General features: G+C 39.9%; 1 protein-coding gene across 1 annotated transcript in view; it reads left to right on the top strand.

The window, feature by feature from the left end:
* The first annotated feature begins 20,326 nt into the window (after positions 1-20,326).
* The window catches only part of PSMB7 (proteasome 20S subunit beta 7), a 90,978-nt gene continuing 87,719 nt past the window's right edge, over positions 20,327-23,585 (top strand). Inside the window, exon 1 of the mRNA XM_001365350.5 lies at positions 20,327-20,466. Coding sequence (XP_001365387.1) covers positions 20,405-20,466 — 62 coding nt within the window. The 5' untranslated portion in view covers positions 20,327-20,404. The remainder of the gene's footprint in view (positions 20,467-23,585) is intronic.

The raw sequence follows: 23,585 nt of genomic DNA, 5'->3' as shown, positions 1-23,585 counted from the left end.
TTTCTCCTATCTTTTAACTTGGTTCTCAAATACCAGCCTGATTTTTTTGGAGAGCTTGTGAACAATTTCCATTTTTTTTGAAAGTTTGGATGTGTTTGCTTGTGTGTTGTCCTCTGCTGTCTCCTCTGTAGTATGCTGTTTCTCTAAGTAGAAATTATCCAGAGTCAAAGGCTTTTTCTTTTTTCTTTTTGGTAGTTATAGATTGTATTTCTTGGGCATTGCTGGCCATTGCTCTGTTAGTTTTCTCTTCCCTTCCCAGCCAGAAGTCTGTGTGAGGAGGGTAGGCAACTCTTGATGTATCAGGCTTCAGCAGGTTTTGTCCTTAGGCTATTTTCCAAGTCTCCATAGCAATATCTGCTGTGTGTAGCCTTGTGCTGTCTCTTTGTTCAGACTCCACATACCTCAGCCTCCTGGGGATCTAAGGCTTGCTGCTCTTATGGGCAAGTCTGTGGTGACCTCAGTCAGCCCCCAGAACCAGCAGTTGCCCCAGGCTTGCTGTGACTCTGGTGTGGTAGGTGTAGTGTGGAAGGGATGATCAGTTCACTCTTTGGCATGAGTAATTTTATCTCTTTATAGCATGGAAATGCCCAAACCCTGCCTTCCTTCGAGTCAGTACCCTACAGTAGAGCCCCTTCTTTCATCTAATTCTACTCCTTGTCCTTTTGAGGCTTTTCACATGGGTCAGTGGTGAGGAGAAAGCATCCCTTGCTACTCCTACTCTGTGGCCATCTTAGCCCAGAAGTCCCCTAGATTCCTCTATCCCAGATTGGGCAAAAATAGTTCATGTGAACATTTGGGTTGGAGATGTCTAAATTTGTGCACATCTTCATTTTTGCTTATAGAGTTCAATACCTTTTTTAATGTGGGCACACCATGGTAGATGATCTTGTGCCAGTGTCTTCTAAGTCTCATAATCAATACCAAAGTTATTCAGAGAGACTTTTAGTGTGTCCTTATATTGCTTCTTCTGACTGCCATGTGAGCATTTGCTTTGTGTGAGTTCTCTGTAAAGTAGTCTTTAAGGCAAAAGCAGGTTTGGTATTTAAAAAAATGTGGCTATCCCAGTAGAGTTGCACTCACTGTAGTAGAATTTGAATGCTTGGCAATTTGGCTAAAGAAAGAACCTCACTGTTGTGAGCCCTTCCAACCATTCTGGAGGTCATTATGGAATTATGCCCACAGGGCTATAAAAGAATGCATACCCTTTGATCCAGTAATGCCACTACTAGGTCTGTATTCCAAAGAGATTTTTTTTTTAAAGGGACAAGGACCTATCTGTACAAAAATGTTTATAGGTGCTCTTTTTGTGTTGGCAAAGAATTGGAAACTAAAGGGATGTCCTTTGATTGGGGAATGCTGAACCAATTGTGGTGTATGATGGTGATGGAATACTATTTTGCTTTAAGGAATTTTGAACAGGATGATTTCAGAAAAAGCTGGAAAGATACATGAGTGTATGCAGAGTGAAATAAGCCTAGAGATGGGAGGTCCTAGGTTTAAGTCTGGTCTCAGACACTTCCTCATCATGTGACCCTGGGCAAATCACTTAACTCCCATTGCTTCACCCTTACTGTTCTGTCTTGGAACCAATACACAGTATTGATTGTAAGACAGAAAGTAAAGGTTTAAAAAAATGTAAGTTAAATATGGCAAGATTGTAATTTTTATTATATTGGCATAGCCTACCAATTAATACTTGATAATTCACCAGCTATTTAGTTTGCTCTTTATTTCTATAAGGAATGTTTGTGTTTTGGGAGGTAGATCCTCTGGGAGTTTATGCATTGTTATTTCAAATGGAATTTCCTTGTCTATTAGTACTTCTTGTGTTTTACTGTTACAAAGAAATGCTGTTGATTTTTGAGGATTTTCTTTTGTAGCTTATAACATCGCTGAAGCAATTGTCAACATCTTTTCTGATTTCCTGAGGTTTTCCAAATAAACTATCACTCATCAGAAAACAGGGAAAGTTTTATCTCTTTATCCATCTCCATTCTTTTAATTCCCTTTTCTTGTCCTATTGCTATTGCTAATTTTCCAGAAGAATATAAAATAATAGTGGGCATCATTATTTCACTTGTGTATTTATTGGAAAAGGTTCCAATACATTCTCATTGCATATGATGCTTGCTTTTATTTTAAGATAGATGCTTTTCATGATATTAAAATGGTCCTTCTATACATATACTTTGTAGGGTTTTTAGCATTAAAAAGGGTATTACTTCATCAAAGGCTTTTTCTGCAGTTATTGAGATGATCATGTGCCTTTTGATGTTTTGGTTTTTTAACATGATTTATGATGTTGATTTTTTTCCCCTAATACCGGCCCATCCTTCTATCCCTGGTATAAATTCCTCTTGATCATAATGAATGATTTCTTGAATAAATTTCTGTGACCAGTTTAATGGGCTTTTGTTTAATTTTTTGTGATAATATTCATTAATAATATTGGCTTATAGTTTTCTTTCTGTTTTATCCTTTTCTAGTCTAGGACAATATTATCTGATTATTCTTTTTTAGTTATTCCAATTTTGCTATAATTTCACCTTGCTCATTTACCATTTTATTGATTTGATTTTCTATTCTCTTATTTAAAAAAAACCCTTACCTTCTGTCTTAGAATTGATGTTAAGTATCACTTCTAAGGCAGAAGAGTGGTAAGTACTAGGCAACTGAGGTTAAGTGATTTGCCCAGGGTCATAAAACTAGGAATTATCTGAAGCCAGATTTAAACCCAGGTCTTCTTGACCCCAGACCTGATTCTTTATTCATTGAGCCACCTAGCTTCCCCTTTCTCTCTTATTTTTAATTGAATTAGCTAAAGGTTTTTCTATTTTGTTAGCTTTTTCAAAGAACCAGTTTTTAGTTTTATTTATTATTTTTATGTTTTTTTTCCAACTTATCTATTTTTCCTTAAATTTTTAATATTTTTGTGATTATTTTACATTTGTGCATTTGTTGACTTTCTCATTTAAAAAAATTTTTCAGTTCATTAATTTAAAAAAAATTCAAAGGCAGTTAGGGGACTCTGAGGATTGAAAACCAGGCCTAGGGATGGGAAATTCTAGTTTCAAATCTGACTTCAGACACTTCCTAATTGTGTGGACGTGGGCAAGTTATTTCACCCCCATTGCCTTGCCCTTACCACTCTCCTGCATTGCAACCAATACATAGTAATGATTCTAAGATGGAAGATAAGGGTTTAAAAAATTCAGTTCATTAATCTCTCTTTTTCTGTTTTATTAAATTAAGATTTTTAAGGATGTGATTTCCCCCCTGGGGACTGCATTAACTGCATACCAGAAATTTTGGTTTGTTGTTTAATTATAATGTTTTTTTACAAAGCTATTACTTGTTTTTATTGTGACTCATTATTTAAAATTTCATTATGTAATTTTTGGGGACTCTCACTCCTTAGATGAAGAAATGAGGGCTAAAGACAGTGAAGAAAGGGTTGATGAAAATGGCTTCCCTCACTATTCCCTCCCAGAGTCCCTGAATTGAGGGAGACAAAATGGAGATCTCCCCTCCATGAAGGCTTACCCCTTGGAGTCTGTGCTGGCCCTCTAGGGTGGCGGGGAAGTCTTCTTTACAAGGAGAGGAATGTGGGACCTCAGTCTGGATATGTGCTGCTTTGGAGCACTCACAAACCTCCCCCTCGAGTTATCTTGAGAACTGGCAACAAGATGGAGTCTGCCAATGGGTTTACCCTCTAGATGTGAATAAATGAGATTGAATTCACTATCTGACTGATTATTTGATTTAATTGTTTATTGGGGTAAAGGGTAAAGGTTAGCGGGGTTCTGGGTCACCCTAAATCTCTTTCTAAATAAAACTATTTACTGTAAACCTTAAAATTTCTTAGACTTGTGAATGTTGGAAATTTCACCATTGGAAGGTTTCATGCTTGTAGGGAATTTCCTACTGATAGTGGGAACTCTATTGGAATGTGAACCCCATTGGCATGGGAGGTTCCTCCTCTTCCCTTCTTAAGATTACTTTAGGACATAAACCTTTTGCTGAACAATGGAAAGGGCTTTGACCTATGCTTAAGCATAGAACAGGAAGTTCTTTGAGTCATGATTGATTTTAGAATTGATACAATAGAGATACTTGGAATGACAGAACCAGGTCTTGGAACTTCCAATCTCCACCCTGCTCAGGGTAACAGGATTTAGGAAGGGCTGCAGCAAAGGATCAAGATTTAATTATTTGAGAATATGACCTTCAACAGACATGTTCAAAGCCACAGACCTCTGGGCGGTCCTGGGTTAAGCTAGAGCCACCATTGGCACAGGGAAGACATGGACAGTGATTGGTAGATGTGAGAATTGAGGGGAGGGAACTTGGATAGTTTCCTTAAAGATAGCGGGGCCTGAGGACTGAAGGAGGTTGGAGAGGTTTTGCTCTGAGAGGTTGTGCTCTGAGAAGCTTGCTCTGAAGGAAGCTGGAGGTGGAGGCCCCCGAGACTGTTTCTCCATTTTGGTCACGTGAGTGATAGGGACTGATCTCTTTTCTTTGCCTCAGCTATCTAAGGGCTTGGGCCTTTTGGCCCAGCCTAAACAGAGGGGGTATTTAAGCCCTATTCCCTTTCCTCTCTCTCTCTCTCTCTCTCTCTCTCTCTCTCTCTCTCTCTCTCTCTGTCTCTCTCTCTCTAATACCTTTCTTCCTCCTGTTTGTAATTAAACTCCATAAAAGGTTGACTGCTGACTTGAGTTTTCATTAAGGAATTACATAGCTGAATTCCTTGGCGACCTTAAATTAATATATATCAGTCTTTTAAAGTGATTTCCTTGTCACATTACTGAAGTACAATGTTTTCTCCTAGCCAGGGGAGAGGTAGGAAAAGGGGAGAGCACTGCTCACTGATTTGAGTCCAGTATCTCAATAGTTCATGGAATGAAAGTCTTCAGAGAAATTAAGTTTTCTTGACAGGAACCAGCAATGTTTTAAACAGGAATCTTCTGATTTTAGAGTTTCTGTCAGTGACAGAAATATACACAGGTGACTTCCGGGTAAACATGGCTACAATCTAGACGCGAATCACTTCCTCTCCCCGGCACTGAGCGAAATAGACTACCTCAAAAGAGCATTAAAATCACCTTTGGAAGAATGGAGGGACTCTCCAGTACCTCACAGAAACGAAGGTACATGGGGTTTGAACATTTTCACATTATAATAAGGAGGAAAAGCTTGCACAAAAAACGTGAACTGAGCTGCCCTTCCCCCCACACACACCTCCCCCACCAAACCAGAGTAGGGTATCAGAGCACTCACTGGGACAGCAAGTGAGTGAGGAACATCTGTGTTTTGGGGGGCACACCAGGGTACTTTGGATCTAAAGACTTCTATGAAACGACCTCTCAGAGTGGTTTCACGGGAGAACCCTGGGAACAGGAGAGCTCACAGATGGCGGGTCCCCGGCAAACTGGGAACAGTGAGGAGTCTTGAGAGTCTGTGAAAACTGCCTATGGCCAAAGCGTTGCCCCTTGCTGTGGTGAAGGGGGGGGCAAGCCAGGGTCCCTGGAAACTGACAGGGAATACCAGAGTTTCACCCCTCAGTGGTTTTACAGGAGATTCCTGCGCATGGGTGAGAAAAGATAACAGATCACGGGGGTGGGCGTGTTGAACACAGGGGCGGTTGCACTGAGCACAGGGGCCGGCACTCTAAGAAACCTCGAAGGCTGGGAAGAACTAGTCTGACGCAAGCTAAATTCACAGAAAACCCACCCTTATCACTCAGACCCCAGACCAAAAAGGAAAGGGGAATAAAACCACCAAAGGAATGGCTCACACAGCCCAAAGAAGAAAGGGGAAAAAGTTACTATTGAAAACATTTATGGCGGGAGTATCCAAGGAAAACAAGAGAAAGAGGATGAAATCCAAACAAAATCAAAACAGGCCTCCCAAAATGGAAATTATCCACAAGCTCTGGAAGAACTCAAATTGGAGCTTATCCAAAAGATGGAAACCTTCTGGAAAGAAAAATGGGAGAAAGAGATCAGCAGTCTGATAGACAAGACTTCACAATTGGAGAAAGAGCTGGAAGTCTCTAACAAAAAGGTAAAAAAAACTGAAAAACAAATCCAGTCCCTAAAGACCAGAAATAAGCAACTGGAAGACAGTGAGCTTGCAAAACAGCAAGAATTAATAAAGCAAAGTGAAAAAATTAATGAATTAGAAGAAAATATAAAATATCTCACTGACAAGGTAACAGACCAGGAAAACAGAGGAAGAAGATACAACTTGAGAATTATTGGTCTGCCCAAAAAACCAGAGATAAACAAAAACCTCGATGCTATACTACAGGAGATTATACAAGAAAATTGCCCACATATTCTGGAGCAAGGGGGCAAAATAGAAATAGAAAGGGTTCATAGAACACCCTCTATAATAAATCCCCAAAAGACAACCCCCCAGGAATGTAATTGCCAAATTCAAGAGCTTCCAAGAAAAGGAGAAAATCCTACAAGAAGCCAAGAAGAGGAGCTTCAGATATAGAGGGGCTCCCATAAGGATCACACATGATTTAGCAGCTAACACGCTAAGAGACCGCAAAGCATGGAACATGATATTTAGAAAGGCAAGGGAGCTGGGTCTCCAACCAAGAATCAACTACCCAGCAAAACTGACTATATACTTCCAGGGGAAAGTGTGGGCATTCAACAAAATAGAAGACTTCCAAGCATTTGCTAAGAAAAGACAAGAACTTAGTGGAAAATTTGATATCCAATCACAGAAAGCAAGAGAAACATGAAAACGTAAATATGAAAGAAAGGGAAAAGGAGATAAATCTTATCTTTTTCTTTAAGTCAAACTCTCTTCTATAAGGACTACATTTACATCAAATTATATATATTATTATGTGGGGAAAATATATTGTGTAACTCTCAAAAATTGTATGCATCATAAGAGTAGTTAGAAGAATCATGCATAGGGAAAGATTTGGGGCATCAAGAAGATTTGGGGAAAGTGGGGGGAAAGAAAGAAAAAGGGAGGGGGGAATCATCGATGACACTAAGATTTACTTCAAGAAATGGGGGGGGGAACTAAATAGAATAATCTTTCTCATACAAAGATACACATGGGAAGGGGAGGGGAAGAACTCTCATATGAAAAGGAGAGGAAAAGAGCGTGAAGTGGTATGACTTAAACCTTATTCTCAGTGAAATCAACTCTGAGAGGGAAGAACATCTAGATCCAGTGGGATCCTGAATTCTATCTTATCCAAAAGGGTAGGAAAGAAAGGAAAATTAAGGAGGGGGAGGGGGGAATAAAAAGGGAGAGAAGGAGAGGGGGAGGGGAAGGGAGCATAAAAAGGGAGGGGCTAGAAAGGGAAGCATATCAAGGGAGGGGACTAGGGGGACTGACCTAAAGTAAATCACTGGTTCAAAAGGAGATAGCTAAAGAAGAAAGGTCAGAACTAGGGGAAGATATCAAAATGCCAGGGAACCCACAAGTGACAATCATAACTTTGAATGTGAATGGGATGAACTCACCCATAAAACATAGACAAATAGCAGATTGGATTAGAACCCCAAACCCTACCATATGTTGTCTTCAAGAAACACATATGAGGCGGGTTGACACTCACAAGGTTAGAATTAAAGGTTGGAGTAAGACCTTTTGGGCCTCAACTGATAAAAAGAAGGCAGGAGTTGCAATCATGATATCTGACAAAGCCAAAGCAAAAATAGACCTGATCAAAAGGGATAGGGAAGGTAAATATATTCTGTTAAAAGGGAGTATAGACAATGAGGAAATATCACTAATCAACATGTATGCACCAAATGGTATAGCATCCAAATTTCTAATGGAGAAACTAGGAGAATTGAAGGAGGAAATAGACAGTAAAACCATATTGGTGGGAGACTTGAACCAACCACTATCAAATTTAGATAAATCAAACCAAAAAATAAACAAGAAAGAGGTAAAAGAGGTGAATGAAATCTTAGAAAAATTAGAGTTAATAGACATATGGAGAAAAATAAATAGGGACAAAAAGGAATACACCTTTTTCTCAGCACCACATGGCACATTCACAAAAATAGATCATACACTAGGTCACAGAAACATGGCATTCAAATGCAGAAAAGCAGAAATAATAAATGCAACCTTTTCAGATCATAAGACAATAAAAATATTGATCTGTAAGGGTACATGGAGAGCCAAATCAAAAACTAATTGGAAATTAAATAATATGATACTCCAAAATTGGTTAGTTAGAGATGAAATCATAGAAATAATTAATAATTTAATTGAGGAAAATGACAACAGTGAGGCCGCCTTTCAAACCTTATGGGATGCAGCCAAAGCAGTACTTAGAGGAAAATTCATATCCTTGAGTGCATATATTAACAAATTAGGGAGGACAGAGATAAAGGAATTGGAAATGCAGATCAAAAAAACTTGAGAGCAAACAAATTAAAACTCCCCAGAAGAAAACCAAACTAGAGATCCTAAAAATTAAGGGAGAAATTAATAAAATCGAAAGTGACAGAACTATTGAGCTAATAAACAAGGCTAGAAGCTGGTACTTTGAAAAAACAGACAAAATAGAAAAAGTACTGGTCAATCTAATTTAAAAAAGGAAAGAAGAAATGCAAATTAACAGCATCAAGGATGAAAAGGGGGATCTCAACTCCAATGAAGAGGAAATTAAGGCAATCATTAAAAACTTCTTTGCCCAACTATATGGCAATAAATATACCAACCTAGGTGATATGGATGAATATTTACAAAAATATAAATTGCCTAGACTAACAGAAGAAGAAATAGATTTCTTAAATAATCTCATATCAGAAAAAGAAATTGAACAAACCATCAAAGAACTTCCTAAGAAAAAATCCCCAAGGCCTGATGGATTCACCAGTGAATTCTATCAAACATTCAAAGAACAGCTAACTCCAATACTATACAAACTATTTGACATAATAAGCAAAGAGAGAGTTCTACCAAACTCCTTTTATGACACAAACATGGTACTGATACCAAAGCCAGGCAAGTGAAAAACAGAGAGAGAAAATTATAGACCAATCTCCCTAATGAATATAGATGCAAAAATCTTAAATAGGATACTAGCAAAAATCTCCAGCAAGTGATCAGAAGAGTCATTCACCATGATCAAGTAGGATTTATACCAGGGATGCAGGGCTGGTTCAATATTAGAAAACCATCCACATAATTGACCAATCAACAAGCAAACCAACAAAAATCACATGATTATTTCAATAGATGCAGAAAAAGCCTTTGATAAAATATAACACCCATTCCTACTAAAAACACTAGAAAGCATAGGAATACAAGGGTTGTTCCTAAAAATAATAAACAGTATATATCTAAAACCATCAACTAATATCATCTGCAATGGGGATAAACTAGATGCATTCCCAATAAGATCAGGAGTGAAACAAGGATGCCCATTATCACCTCTACTATTTGACATTGTACTAGAAACACTAGCAGTAGCAATTAGAGAAGAAAAAGAAATTGAAGGAATTAAAATAGGCAAAGAGGAGACCAAATTATAGCTCTTTGCGGATGACATGATGGTCTACTTAAAGAATCCTAGAGATTGTAAACCTTAAAATTTCACAGACTTATGAATGTTAAAAATTTTACTCCACATTGAGGAATCCTCCAATTCCCTACTTGAAATAATTCCCTACCAGATAGTGAGAACTCTACTTGAATGTGAAAACTCCTTGCTATGGGAGTATCCCTACTCCACCCCTACTTAAGACTGCTTTAGGGGAGAAAACTCCTTGCTATGGGAGGACCTCGATTCCACCTGTACTTAAGACTGCTTTAGGGCAGAAAACTCCTTGCTAAACAATGAAAGTACCTGAAAACCATACTTATAAAGGAAAGGAGTTATTTGAGCCATGGCTGTTTTTGGAATTGATACAATGGGATGCTAGGTGCCTATAAAGGTGGGGCAACTTATAAACTACTTAGACCTAAAAGGTGAAAACTTACTCAGAGGTTTTCTCTTAATGAAATTAGTCGACACAGCAGCATTTTTTCTGACTTACTAAAGAGATTAATCTACTCAGCTGTGAATTCAAAATGGGCTGTCTTTTGGAAAACATCTACAGTGATTGGTAGATGGAAGAACTTAGGGGAGGTGACATAGGAGATTTTGCCCTTAAAAATAACAGCTCAGAGAAGAGCTAAAAAGTCTTTCTGAAATATTCAGATTGAGGAAGGACTGATTCTGAAACATTCAGATGGAGGAGGGAGCTGGTGAAAGCAGCTGAGATGATGCTGGCCTGGTGTCACTAGAATCCTTGCTTAGGCAGACCTTGTGGTGAGTGTTAAAAGACTGACTGACTGATCTCTCTCTCTTAAGACTCAGGTCTAGGCCATGTTGGCTTAAGGCCCTTCATACTTATTTCCTTTTTTCTCTCTTTCTCTCTTTTCTTTAATTCCACATTTGTATTAATTAAAATCTCTATAAAACCCAGTTGACTTGGGTATTTGAATAATTGGGAATATTTCCCTGGCGACCACCTTATATTTGATTTAAAAACCAAGACACTGTAGTGAAAGATATTTTCAGCAGTCAAATTTACTCACCCTCTCTTATATCTATCACAATTTATATCTTCCACCATTTTAACTCACTACAGTTTATGGGCTTCACTATTTTAAATCTCACAAGATTCAACCAAAAAGCTAATCGAAATAATCAACAACTTTAGCAAACTTGCAGGATCCAAAATAAACCCACATAAGTCATCAGCATTTCTATATATTTCTAACACAGCTCAGCAGCAAGAACTAGAAAGAGAAATCTCATTCAAAATCACCTTAGAGAAAATAAAATACTTAGGAATCTATCTCCCAAGACAAACACAGGAACTATATGAACACAACTACAAAACACTCTCCACACAACTAAAACTAGACTTGAACAATTGGAAAAGCATTAACTGCTCATGGGTAGGACGAGCCAATATAATAAAAATGACTATCCTATCCAAACTCATTTATCTATTTAGTGCCATACCCATTGAACTTCCAAAATTTTTTTTACTGATTTAGAAAAAACCATAACAAAGTTCATTTGGAAGAACAAAGGATCAAGAATATCCAGGGAAATAATGAAAAAAAAATACAAAGGAAGGGGGCCTTGCAGTCCCAGATCTCAGACTATATTATAAAGCAACGGTCATCAAAACAATTTGGTACTGGCTAAGAGACATAAAGGAGGATCAGTGGAATAGACTTGGGGTAGGTGACCTCAGCAAGACAGTATATGACAAACCCAAAGATCCCAGCTTTTGGGACAAAAATCCACTATTTCATAAAAAACTGCTGGGAAAATTGGAGGACAGTGTGGGGAAGATTAGGTTTAGATCAATTCAAAATGGGTGAATGACTTGAACATAAATTCAAAATGGGTGAATGACTTGAACATAAAGAAGGAAACTAAAAGTAAATTATGTGAACACAGAATAGTATACATGTCAGACCTTTGGGAAGGGAAATATTTTAAAACCAAGCAAGACTTAGAAAGAGTTACAAAATGCAAAATAAATAATTTGGAAAACATCAAATTAAAAAGTTTTTGTACAAACAAAACCAATGTAACTAATCAGAAGGGAATGTAAAATCAGAAGGGAAGCAACAAATTGGGAAGCAATCTTCATAAAATACTCTGACAAAGATTTAATTACTCAAATTTACAAAGAACTAAATCAATTGCACAAAAAATCAAGCCATTCTCCAATTGATAAATGGGCAAGGGACATGAACAGGCAGTTCTCAGCCAAAGAAATCAAAACTATTAATAAGCACATGAAAAAGTGCTCTACATCTCTTATAATCATAGAGATGCAAATCAAAACAACTCTGAGGTATCACCTCACACCTAGCAGATTGGCTAACATGACAGCTATGGAAAGTAATGAATGCTGGAGGGGATGTGGCAAAGTGGGGATACTAACTCATTGCTGGTGGAGTTGTGAATTGATCCAACTGTTCTGGAGGGCAATTTGGAACTATGCCCAAAGGGTGATAAAAGACTGTCTGCCCTTTGATCCAGCCATAGCACTGCTGGGTTTGTACTCCAAAGAGACAATAAGGAAAAAGACTTGTACAAGAAGATTCATAGCTGCACTCTTTGTGGTGGCCAAAAATTGGAAAATGAGGGGATGCCTTCACCTCTGTGGGGTACTGGGGAGTACTGGGGAGTCCTTCTATTCCTCCAAAGGTGATTTTTATGCTCCTTTGATGTAGTCTATTTCATTCGGTGCCGGGGAGAGGAAGTGGGTGGCATCTAGATTGCAGCCATGATTACCCGGAAGTTCTCAACTAACTTTTTAGTTGATTTTCTAGGATTTTCTACATATACCATCCTATTATCTTCAAAAAAGATAGTTTTATTACCTATTTGCCATTTTGATTCCTTCAATTACTTTTTCTTCTCTTATTGCTATTGCCAGTGTTTCTAATACTATGTTGAAGAATATTGGTGATAATTAGTATTCTTCTTTCACTCCTGATCTTATTGGGAAAGCGTCTAGCTTATCCGCATTATAGATATTTGCTGATGGCTTTAGGTAGATGTTTCATATAATTAAAAAAAAAACCCTTACCTTCCATCTTAAAATCAGTACAATATTTGACTCTAAGGTAAAAGAGTGGTAAGGGCTAGGCAACAGGTTTAAGTAACTTGCCCAGGGTCACACAATTAGGATGTGTCTGAGGTCAGATTTGAACCCAGAAACTCTGGTATGCAAGGTTGGCTCTGAATCCACTTAGGTACCCAGTTACTCTAGCTTCATTTAATTTTAAGAAAAAATCCATGTATATCTATACTTTTCAATGTTTCTTTTTTTCATCAGTAGTGTAAATGGAGAGGAAAGATAGAACACAGGAGAGGAGATGATTGACAGATGGAGAGGCAGAATGTTAAGAAGGGATGCTGGGAAGGTTTTCAACTGACTCAGGGGAGTTGTTCCTGAGCCCTGAAAGAGAGAGGGAGGATCCTGATCTCTGATTTGGAAAATCTGATCTTATCGGATAGCCCAAAGAGTCCCAAAGTGATTGCAGTGCCTCTGGTGTAAATCAATCATCTTAAAGAACATCTTGTGAAACTTTGAAGGTCAGACAAGATATTTGATATTGACTCAAGGATTTATCCCAGGAGGGCAGTCTGTGTGTCTGACCACAAGAATCATCTATCTCTGCTACCTCTCAAGACAAACTTATACTTAGGAGCTTAGTTATACTAAGTATAGATTAGGGGAAAGAAGAATTTCCTTTGGACTGATCCCAGCTAATGGCCACAGGTGAGGACTCAAGATCAGTCTGTATAGATTTACTTAGGGATATCCTGAACCCACTTTCCTAAACCTTTCCCTTACTTGCCTCAATCATAAACCACTGTTAATTCATATGAAACTCAGTCAGATAAGTCTTTGAAATATATCAGAGATAGAGGGTGATAGGGTTCAGTAGGGTGTCAGTTCTAAGAGACTTCAGTTAAGTCAAGTCCTAGGAGGTCTGCTATTACTGACATCCTGTCAGGTCTGTATCAGAAAGGATATCTAGGGGTCCCTGACATTTCGCTAAGCCCAGGCAAAACTGTATATACTTTCCCCCTTAGTTGTCTCTAATCTGAATACCAAATCCTGTGTCTCCCAGTACTGAGTTTACATCACAGGGATATACCCTTTAGACCCACTGGTTAAGGAGAGAGACAACCCTGCTAGGTTTATACATCATCAAGCCTTGCTAACAAATAACATCAAGGTAAGAGGTTTTATTTTTCATTTTACAATAGGAATGAGTGTTGTATTTTATCAAAGGCCTTTTCTGTATCTATTGATGTAATCATGTGATTTTTCTTACTTTTGTTATTAATATATTTAATTATGTTCATAATTTTCACTATATTAAACCATTCCTGGGGTGTATGGGGTGCTCAGGGAGGGGTAGTATCTCTGGTATGGAGGGCTTGTTGTGCCCTCCTAGGGCAGCTCTCCAGCCTCTGACCCCCACCTGACACCCAGCTCTCACTTGTGGCTCCCAGTAGCTGCTAGCATGTGGCAGCGGCCACACCCCAGGCAACGGCTTCGACAGGCCGGCTAAACCTTTTGAGGGTAGCCATCGGGTCATCGATCCCTGGTGAACCAGGGCTTTGCTCACCCAGCATGTGAAGACTGTTTTGGCGGAACAGGTGGAAGAAACCAATAAGAAGGTTCAACAGCTGAGATGGTGACACAGCAAAGCACTGTGCAGTGCTTAGGGCATGTTGGAGCACAAAAGACAACACGGCCATCCAATGCAGCTGAGGAAGTCTCCAGACGTAACAATTTTTCGTGCCAATGGACACAGGCTTCCAACGCTGAGAGAGTGAAGACTGTCTCTGTGCATTGACTTTTCCACTTAAATCTCTTTCACACACAAGTATCTTTGTGCACACTCATCTATCCTAACCCCATCCACCCTCTTCAAGACCTACAGCGATGGGGGAGTGGCGACGCAACAGGTGGAAGTGACCACTGGCAGTTGTAGTCACGATCCTGCATGTAGGCGGCCCACGGACCAGTGGTCGCTTGGCCCTGTGGGCAGCAGGGACGTTCGGCCGCCTCCTGGGCGACTGAGCAGCCTTCTCTAGGACAGCACTGCTCACCCTAATCGAGGGAGGGGACTAGAAAAAGTGTCCCAAACATTGCCTGCCCTATAAACACCTGGTCAGCACACTGCGGCTGGCGGGTCATCCCTTTAAGCGGTCGAAATAAAAAGAAACAAAATAGAAAGAAACTCCTACTAGGAGCATGGAACATCAGGACATTACTTGATAGAGAGAATACCCCAAGACCTGAGAGAAGAACAGCTCTAATCAGTAAAGAACTGGCGCGATATAACATCGACATCGCAGCCCTAAGCGAAACATGCTTACCAGAAGAGGGATCACTTAGCGAACCCACCACTGGATATACCTTCTTCTGGGAAGGTAGAGCCTCAAATGAAGACAGAATCCATGGTGTTGGCCTGGCCGTCAAGACCAGTTTGCTCAAACAGCTGCCAGACTTGCCTGTGGGCATCAGCGAGAGGCTCATGAAGATCTGTTTACCTCTCAGCAAAGACTGGTATACCACAATCATCAGTGCATATGCCCCAACACTGACCAGCACAGAGGAGACCATTGAGCAGTTCTACTCTGACCTGAGTGCTGTCCTGCACTCAGTGCCCACAAATGACAAGCTGATACTACTGGGAGACTTTAACGCCCGCGTTGGCCAGGACCATAAAAGATGGAAAGGAGTGCTTGGCAAACACGGCGTGGGCAAAATGAACAACAACGGCCTACTTCTACTCAGTAAATGCTCAGAGTTCAAATTCACTATCATGAACACTGTGTTCAGAATGGCGAACAAATATAAAACAACGTGGATGCACCCACGATCAAAACAGTGGCATCTCATTGACTATATCATTGTACGCCGGTGAGACATCAAGGATGTAAAGATCACCAGAGCCATGAGAGGAGCTGAATGCTGGACAGACCACCGATTGGTTATAGCTACTCTTCAAATGTGCATTGTGCCTCGCCATCCAAAAAGCGCCCAGATAGTTCACGCATTTTACAACATGAGTCATCTTAGAGATCCATCTTATTTGCAAACATTCCAGTCCTGCCTGGAAGACAAACTGTCTGCCAAGGGACCACTCACTGGAAGCTCAACCAAGAAATGGAAACAGTTCAGAGATGCAGTGAAGGAAACATCAAAGGCAGTCCTAGGCCCCAAGCAACGCAACCACCAGGACTGGTTCGATGAGAACAATGCTGCTATTGAAGACCTATTGAGCAAAAAGAACAAAGCCTTCATGGAGTGGCAAAATAACCCAAACTCTGTTCCTAAATAGGACAGATTCAAGTCTCTCCAAGCCACGGCGCAGCATGATATCAGGAAGATGCAAGACCGATGGTGGGAAAAAAAGGCAGAAGAAATCCAGCATTTTGCTGATACGAAAAACTACAAACAATTTTTCAGTGCCCTCAAGACTGTCTATGGGCCATTAAAACCCACCACCACTCCCTTGCTATCCTCTGACGGTGACACTCTCATAAAAGATAAAAAAAGGTATCAGCAACAGGTGGAAAGAACACTTCAGTCAGCTTCTCAACTGACCCACTTCAGTCGACCAAAGCACCCTTGACCAGATCCCCCAAAACTGCACCATTGAACAACTTGACTTCCCTCCTTCAATAGAGGAAGTCCAAAAAGCCATTCAACAAATGAGTGCAGGCAAGGCACCCAGTAAAGACGGGATCCCAACCGAGGTGTACAAGGCCTTAAATGGAAAGGAGCTCCAGGCGTTCCACATAGTGCTGACCAGAATATGGGAAGAGGAAGACATGCCCCCAGAACTCAGAGATGCCTCCATTGTAGTGCTGTATAAGAACAAAGGCGCACGAGCAGCCTGTGACAACTATAGAGGCATCTCACTACTCTCCACTGCTGGAAAGATCCTCGCCCATGTTTTACTCAACAGACTCCTGTCATCTGTTTCAGAGCAGAACCTGCCTGAATCACAATGTGGTTTCCGACCAGATCGCAGCACCATCGACATGGTCTTCATGGTGAGGCAAATGCAGGAAAAATGCCTTGAGCAGAACCTGAGTCTCTATGTTGTCTTCATAGACCTGACAAAGGTGTTTGACACAGAGAACAGGGATGCATTGTGGGTGATCCTTCGCAAGCTCGGTTGCCCAGCAAAATTCATCAAACTGATCCAGCTCATTCATGTCAACATGACAGGGGAAGTCCTATCTGGTGGAGAGACTTCCTATTGCTTCAACATCTCCAATGGCATGAAACAAGGCTGTGTCCTTGCTCTGGTACTATTCAACCTATTTTTCACCCAAGTATTACGACATGCTGTGATGGATCTAGACCTGGGTGTCTACATCAAATACCAACTGGATGGCTCACTATTCGACCTTCGCCACCTGACTGCAAAAACAAAGACAACAGAGAGACTCATCCTGGAAGCTCTCTTCGCAAATGACTGCTCTCATGGCTCACCAAGAAAATTATCTCCAAACCATTGTGGACAGGTTCTCTACCGCAACAAAACTGTTTGGCCTGACTATCAGCCTCAGCAAAACAGAGGTGCTGTTCCAACCTGCACCAGGGAGGCCAACTAACCAGCCGTGTATTACAATCAACGGCACGCAGCTTTCTAACGTCAACCCTTTAAATACCTGGGCAGCACCATCGCCAACGATGGGTCCCTAGACCATGAGATCAATGCCAGGATCCAAAAGGCCAGCCAGGCACTCAGGAGGCTGTGCTGCAAAGTCCTCCAACACAGTGGTGTAAGCACTGAGACGAAGTTCAAAGTGTATAACGCAGTGGTCCTCAGCTCGCTCCTATATGATTGTGAGACATGGACACTGTACCGGAAGCACATGAAGCAGTTGGAGCAATTCCACCAACGCTCCCTCCGATCAATCATGAGGATCTGATGGCAGGACCGAATCACCAACCAGGAAGTCCTCAACAGAGCCAACTCCACCAGCATCGAAGTCATGGTCCTCAAAACCCAGCTATGATGGTCTGGACATGTCATCCACATGGACCCACAGTGAATACCAAGACAGGTATTCTATGGTGAACTGTCAGCTGGACTCAGGAAACAAGGTCGACCAAAGAAAAGATTCAAGGATCAGCTAACGTCCAAGTTGAAGTGGGCTGGCATTACACCAAAGCAACTAGAACTTGCTGCCTCTGTCAGAAGCAGCTGGCGAACCCACATTAACCATGCCGCCGCCACCACCTTTGAAGATGATCGACATCGACGTCTTGCCGCTGCACGTGAACGCAGACAATAGGCCACAACTGTACCTCCCGTAACAACTGGTGTCCCATGCCCCATGTGCTACAAACTCTGCGCCTCAGTCTTTGGACTTCAAAGCCACATTAGGGTACATCAATATATGATAATGCACAAAGACAAAAGTCATTCTCAGTCACTGAGAGACTACCAATATAAATCATTCCTGCATTCCTGGTATAACTTCTATTTGGTTATAATGTATAATATTTGTGATGTATTGTTGTAGTTTCCTAGCTTGTATTTTATTTAGGAGTTTTGCATCCATCTTCATTAACAAATTGGTCTTTAATGTTCTTTGTTTTTGCTCTTTCTGGTTTAGGTCTCAATACTATATTTGTTTCATAAAAAGAGTTTGGTAAAACTATCTTTATAAAAATAATTTATTTAATAATGGAATTAGTTGATCTTTATATGTTTGGTATAATTCCCATCTGGTCCTCATGCTTTTTATTTTAAAAGTTCATTTATAGCTTGTTCAACTTATTTTTCTAAAATAGGTTTATTTGGATATTATATTTCGTCCTTAGTCTATGCAGTTTATATTTTTATAAGTATTCTTCTATTTCACCTATATTGTTAAATTTATTGGCATAAATTGGGCATTAAGATTTCAATTTTATTCTCCATCTTTTGTTTGTGGTCCCTGAACCAACTTCTTTTTAATTGCCTTATGGTCCATAAAGATAATTAATTACTTCTGCCTTTTTAATATTTGTTCATAATATCTCTATGCTCTAGTAAATGGTCAATTTTTGTAAAAGTTTCATGAGGTACAGAGAGATATGTATATTATTTTGCTGTTCTATTTAGAAGATGCCTTGGTCTTTTAACTTTAGTTTTTCCAGAAATTTATTCAGTTCCATATTATCTATTTTATTCATCTTTTTGTTAGACTTCTCCAAAACTGTTAGAGGTTTTGCTATATACAGTTACTATTGTGTTACTATGTAGGTCTTCTTAAAGTTCAGATGTTTCCCTTAAATTTGGTTGCTAAGGGATTTGAAGTATATGTTTATTACTGATACTGGTTTGTTGTCTATGTTTTTTGGGCATAATATAGTTTCCTTCTTTATCCCCTTTAAAAAGATATTTGTTTTTGCTTTGTCTGATAGCATGATGGTCATTCTTGTTTTTTTTTTAAATAGAAGACAAAATTTTCACATAAGGTTATCTTAGTTAATGAAGTAACTTAGGAGTTAATAGAATTTCTAACATTGGGTTACTTCAAGAAGAGTTTAGAAAAGGGGCAGCTAAGTGGCTCAGTGGATTGGCATAGAGATAGAGATTGAGGTCCTGGGTTTGAACCTGACCTCAGATACTTCCTACTCATGTGGCCCTGGTCTTGCTTTTATTTATTTTTTTTCAATTCACTTGAGCCATAACAATTTTTTTATATCCCCTCAGTTTTACATATGTTTTTGTTTTGTAAATTACACACATTACATTTGTAAACACACACACATACACAAAACCTACTATATTTTTTTACAAATAGGTCCTTTTCCTTTTTCTTTAATCCCTTTGAGATATGGATCCAATAGTGGCATTGCTGGGTCAAAGAGTGTCCAGTTTTATAGCCCTTTGGGTTAGTTCCAAATTGTTGTTCAAAATGGTTGGACCAGTTCACAGCTCCACCAACAGTGCATTAGTGTTCTAGTTTTTTCACATGCCCTCCAATATTTGTCATTTCCTTTTTCTGTCATATTAGTCAATCTGATAAGTGTGATGGTATCAAAGAGTTGATTTTATTTGCATTTCTATCAGTAGTGATTTAGAGCACTTTTTCATAGGACTACTGATAGCTTTCGTTTCTTTTTTTGAAAACGTTTATCTTTTGCTCATTTAGTAACTTGGGAATAACTCCTAGTTTTAGAATTTGACTCAGTTTCCTACATATTTGAGAAATGACTCCTTTATCAGCCTCTTCTTATTCAGAGTGTCTGGCACCTAATAAATGCTTAATATTTATTCCCTTACTTCCTCTGGGCAAGTCACTTAACTTTTGTCTGCCTCAGTTTCCTCAACTGTAAAATGAGAATAATGGTATCTACTTCCAAATATTTGTAAAGCATTTAACACTACCTGGCACACAGATGATGTTTCCTTCCTTCCTTCTCTCCTTTTCTTTCTCCCTATCCCCTTTTCTATTCCTTCCTCACCTCCCTTCTGCCCTCTCTTCATCCCTACTGTCCTTCTTTCTCCTCTTCAAGTCTAAATGCTTTTTAAATTTTATTATTTACAATAGTCTACAATTCCTCTCCAAAGGAATTACATTACGAGAATACAGCAGGAGGAGTCTGCAAACCATAACACGCCAGGAAGGGAACTTCGAACATCCCGAGTCGGAAGTTAGAATCTAACTTACTTTTCTGTAAGGAAAGAGCCAATCTAGTTTCTAGAACAAGAGCCTGAAAACCAATGAGCTCTGCGTCCTCCTAAGGCCCACCTTCCCCCCACCCCGAGCGGCGCCAACGCCGCGCCGGAAGTGCTGACGCCGGCACTCCCGAGGTCCCGCCCCGGTCCCGGAAGTGCTCCCCTGGGAAAGATGGCGGCTGTCTCCGTGTGTCAGGCTCCAGTCGGTGGTTTCTCTTTCGATAACTGCCGCAGGTGCGGAGTGGGATAGGGCCGGGGCAGCGGTTAGTGCTGCGGGGCGGAGCCGGAGGTGACCCGGGCGGTCTGGAAATGAAGCGCGGGCTGGGGGGAGAGGAACGGAGAAGTGTTAGCAGATGCGGCCCACGAGAGCTCGTGACTCAGGGATTCGGGACCGAGGGCTCGGGATTCGCGGTGGTTATGGACGGTTCTTCGGGGCTTTTACTCTGCTTTCCACTCTTGTAAACTTCGGGGGCCTGGGAGGGGAATTCTTGTGTGCGAGAAAGGACTCGTAGGCTAAATATCCTCTTATGTGGCATGCACTGGTCTAAGTGCTGGGGAAACAAAGGCGAGCAAAAGCTCGTCCCTACCCTCAGAGAGCTTACGATCTGATGGAGGTGACCACATGCAAACAATTCCGTACAAACATGCTTTTTGTTGTTAAGTCTTGTCTATCTATTTGTGATCTCGTAGATGATACCGTTCATGGAGTTTTCTTGGCAAAGATACTGGAGTGGTCTGCCATTTCCTTCTACAACGGATTAAAGCAAATCAGTGAAGTGACTGGTCCAGTGTCATAGCTAGTAAATGTCTGAGGACAAATTTGAACACGGGGCTTCCTACTAAAGCCTACCACTTATTTACTGAGCCACCTAGTTACCTCCTGACAAACATGTTACCTACAGGATAAATGGAGATGGTAGACGGGAGGCACTAGAATTAAGGGGGATCAATAAAGGCTTCCTATAGAAAATGAGATTTTAGTGGGGACTTGGAGAAAGCCAGGAAGCAGAGATGAGGAGGGAGAGCATTCCAGGCATGGGGGACAGCTGGAGACTGACTGCCCAGAACCAAGCGATAAAGTGGCTTGTTAGAGAGTACATAGGCCAGCTGTAAAATGTAAGAAAACTGGAAAGGTGTTATAAAGGAATTTGAAAGTCAAACGGAGGGTTTTCTATTTGTATATGGAAGTTATAGGGAGCCATTGGAGTTGATTGAATGTGTGTGGGTGGGTAAGTGACATGGTCAGACTTGCTTTAGAAAGATCACTTTGATAATTGAGTGGGGATTGGCAGAATTGGGAGAGACTTTATCAGGAAGATCCATCAGGACTATTAATATTCAAATAGTCTAGGTATGAGAAGATGAGAGCCAGCACCATCTTGATGGTAGTATTGAAGGAGAGCAGGTGGAAATGTATTTGAGAGCTGTTAAATCCATAGACCTTGACAACAAATTAGATTTAGAGGAGGGAGGGTTGGTGACAGTAAGAGTAGAGAATAATACCTACATTTTGAGTCTGAGTGACTGGGAGAGTAATAGAATTCTTGGTGGGTAATAGAGAAGTTAGAAAGAGGGGATAATTTGAGAACAAAGAAAATGAGTTCAGTTTAAGATGTGGTTGGGTTGAATGTTTAGAAACTTGTCTCAACATTTTCCCATCAAAAAATTATACACTCTAGAGCTAAAATGGACCCTACAAGCTTTCTAGTACAACTCTTTTTTTTTTTTTTTAACTGATATGGAAACCGAGGTCCAGAGAAATGAAGTGACTTGTCCAACGCATCACAAGTAGTAAACATCAGAGATAGCATTTAAACCCAGGAGACAATGCTCTCTTCACTACTATATTCCTCCTTGTTCTCTAACCTGTCTTTTTGTTTTTGTTTTTTGGTATCTTAGCATTTCCCTGCTCTTTTCTTGTCCTTTCCCCCTCATTCTTCCCTCTCCCTCTTAACCTCACTGCTTCCCCTGCTGCCTCTCTGTGTTCTCTACATTGAATTTTGCTTTTGCATTTTTTTGTTCTAGCCCTCTTTTTTTGTTTCACTGAAGATTTTTGTTTTTATATTACAGTCATTTCCAGATGTCCTACTCCCTGTTAGAAGTTCAAAAAGAAAAAGAAAAAATAGTTAAACGAATGATGCACCCACCACTTCTGCCTTATTTAACATTGTGCATTCCTAGTTCTTCACTTCTCCCGTGAAAGTGATCCCATTTTTTTCAACTCTTCTAGCTTGTTCATTATAATTACACAACATTCAATTTCCTTAATTGTTTTCCATTTAAAGGATTGTAATTATATATATTGTTTTGCACATTATACTTTTTTGCATCATATAAAATCTTCATGTGTGTCTGAATTTTTCATGTTTCTTGTTTCTTAATGATGTATTAAAATTCTCTTTTGGGCTTTTAACATATAGGAGAGGCATCTCCTATTTACCTTTGACTTCTAGAATCCTTTTCTCTTTCCTAACTTCCATCTCTTGTTTATTTTTCTTGGTTCATTTTACTTAGCTTCCCTTACTACTAAGCTTCTTTAGGACAGGGGCTATTTCTTTGAATTTTGAGTCCTCACTGCAGAATATAGAACTTTAATGTCTTTGATAAATATTTGATTAATCAGTTTGAATCCTTTTTCTTTTTATTCATACTCTTTCTATTTTTCTCTATTTCTTCTTTACTAGGGTCACTTTTCCAGAAGTTCTGCCTCATCCTATTCCTAAGCAGAATAATGAGATCCCTAGCCAGTTCATTTCTCTTTATGCTCAACAGAAGAAACTTTAGATCAATTCCATGGGGCACCTGCTTGTCTCACCCTAGTGGGTTTTTAGGCATAGCCTCCCATTGGTTCAGTTGTGAGAATCTGGATAGTTAGACTAAACCAAATTATATGTCACGGGCAAGCTTTGACATAGTTTTATCTCTTAAGTGAATAATTAAGTAGTTGTTCTGGTATACATATATATAACATATATATATATGTTACAAATATATATGTAAGGTATAGTTTTTCAAGAGAGTGAATATGGTATTGTGAATTTAAAAAAAGCTGGCCTTGGGACCAAGAAGACCTATGTTTGATAAATACGATAAATACTGGCTGTTTGACCCAGGGCAAGTCACTTGTTTTTTTGATGCCTGAGGCAACTCTTCAGTTGCAGAGAAGACATTGAACTGCATTGGTTGAGGGAGTTTTCTCATCTAGGAGTTCTTTATATCAAATATATCATTCTAGTTCCTATCCTATGATATTAAAAAAAAATCTAGCTGTATTTTCCACTTTGTTTAGGTAGTGTAGATTCTAGACCCAAGGTGACAAACCTATGGCATGCATGCCAGAGAGGGCATGTGCA

Source organism: Monodelphis domestica, chromosome 1, assembly GCF_027887165.1.
Source record: "Monodelphis domestica isolate mMonDom1 chromosome 1, mMonDom1.pri, whole genome shotgun sequence".
In the NCBI taxonomy this organism is placed as follows: domain Eukaryota; kingdom Metazoa; phylum Chordata; class Mammalia; order Didelphimorphia; family Didelphidae; genus Monodelphis; species Monodelphis domestica.
This window is presented reverse-complemented; position numbering and strand designations above follow the sequence as displayed.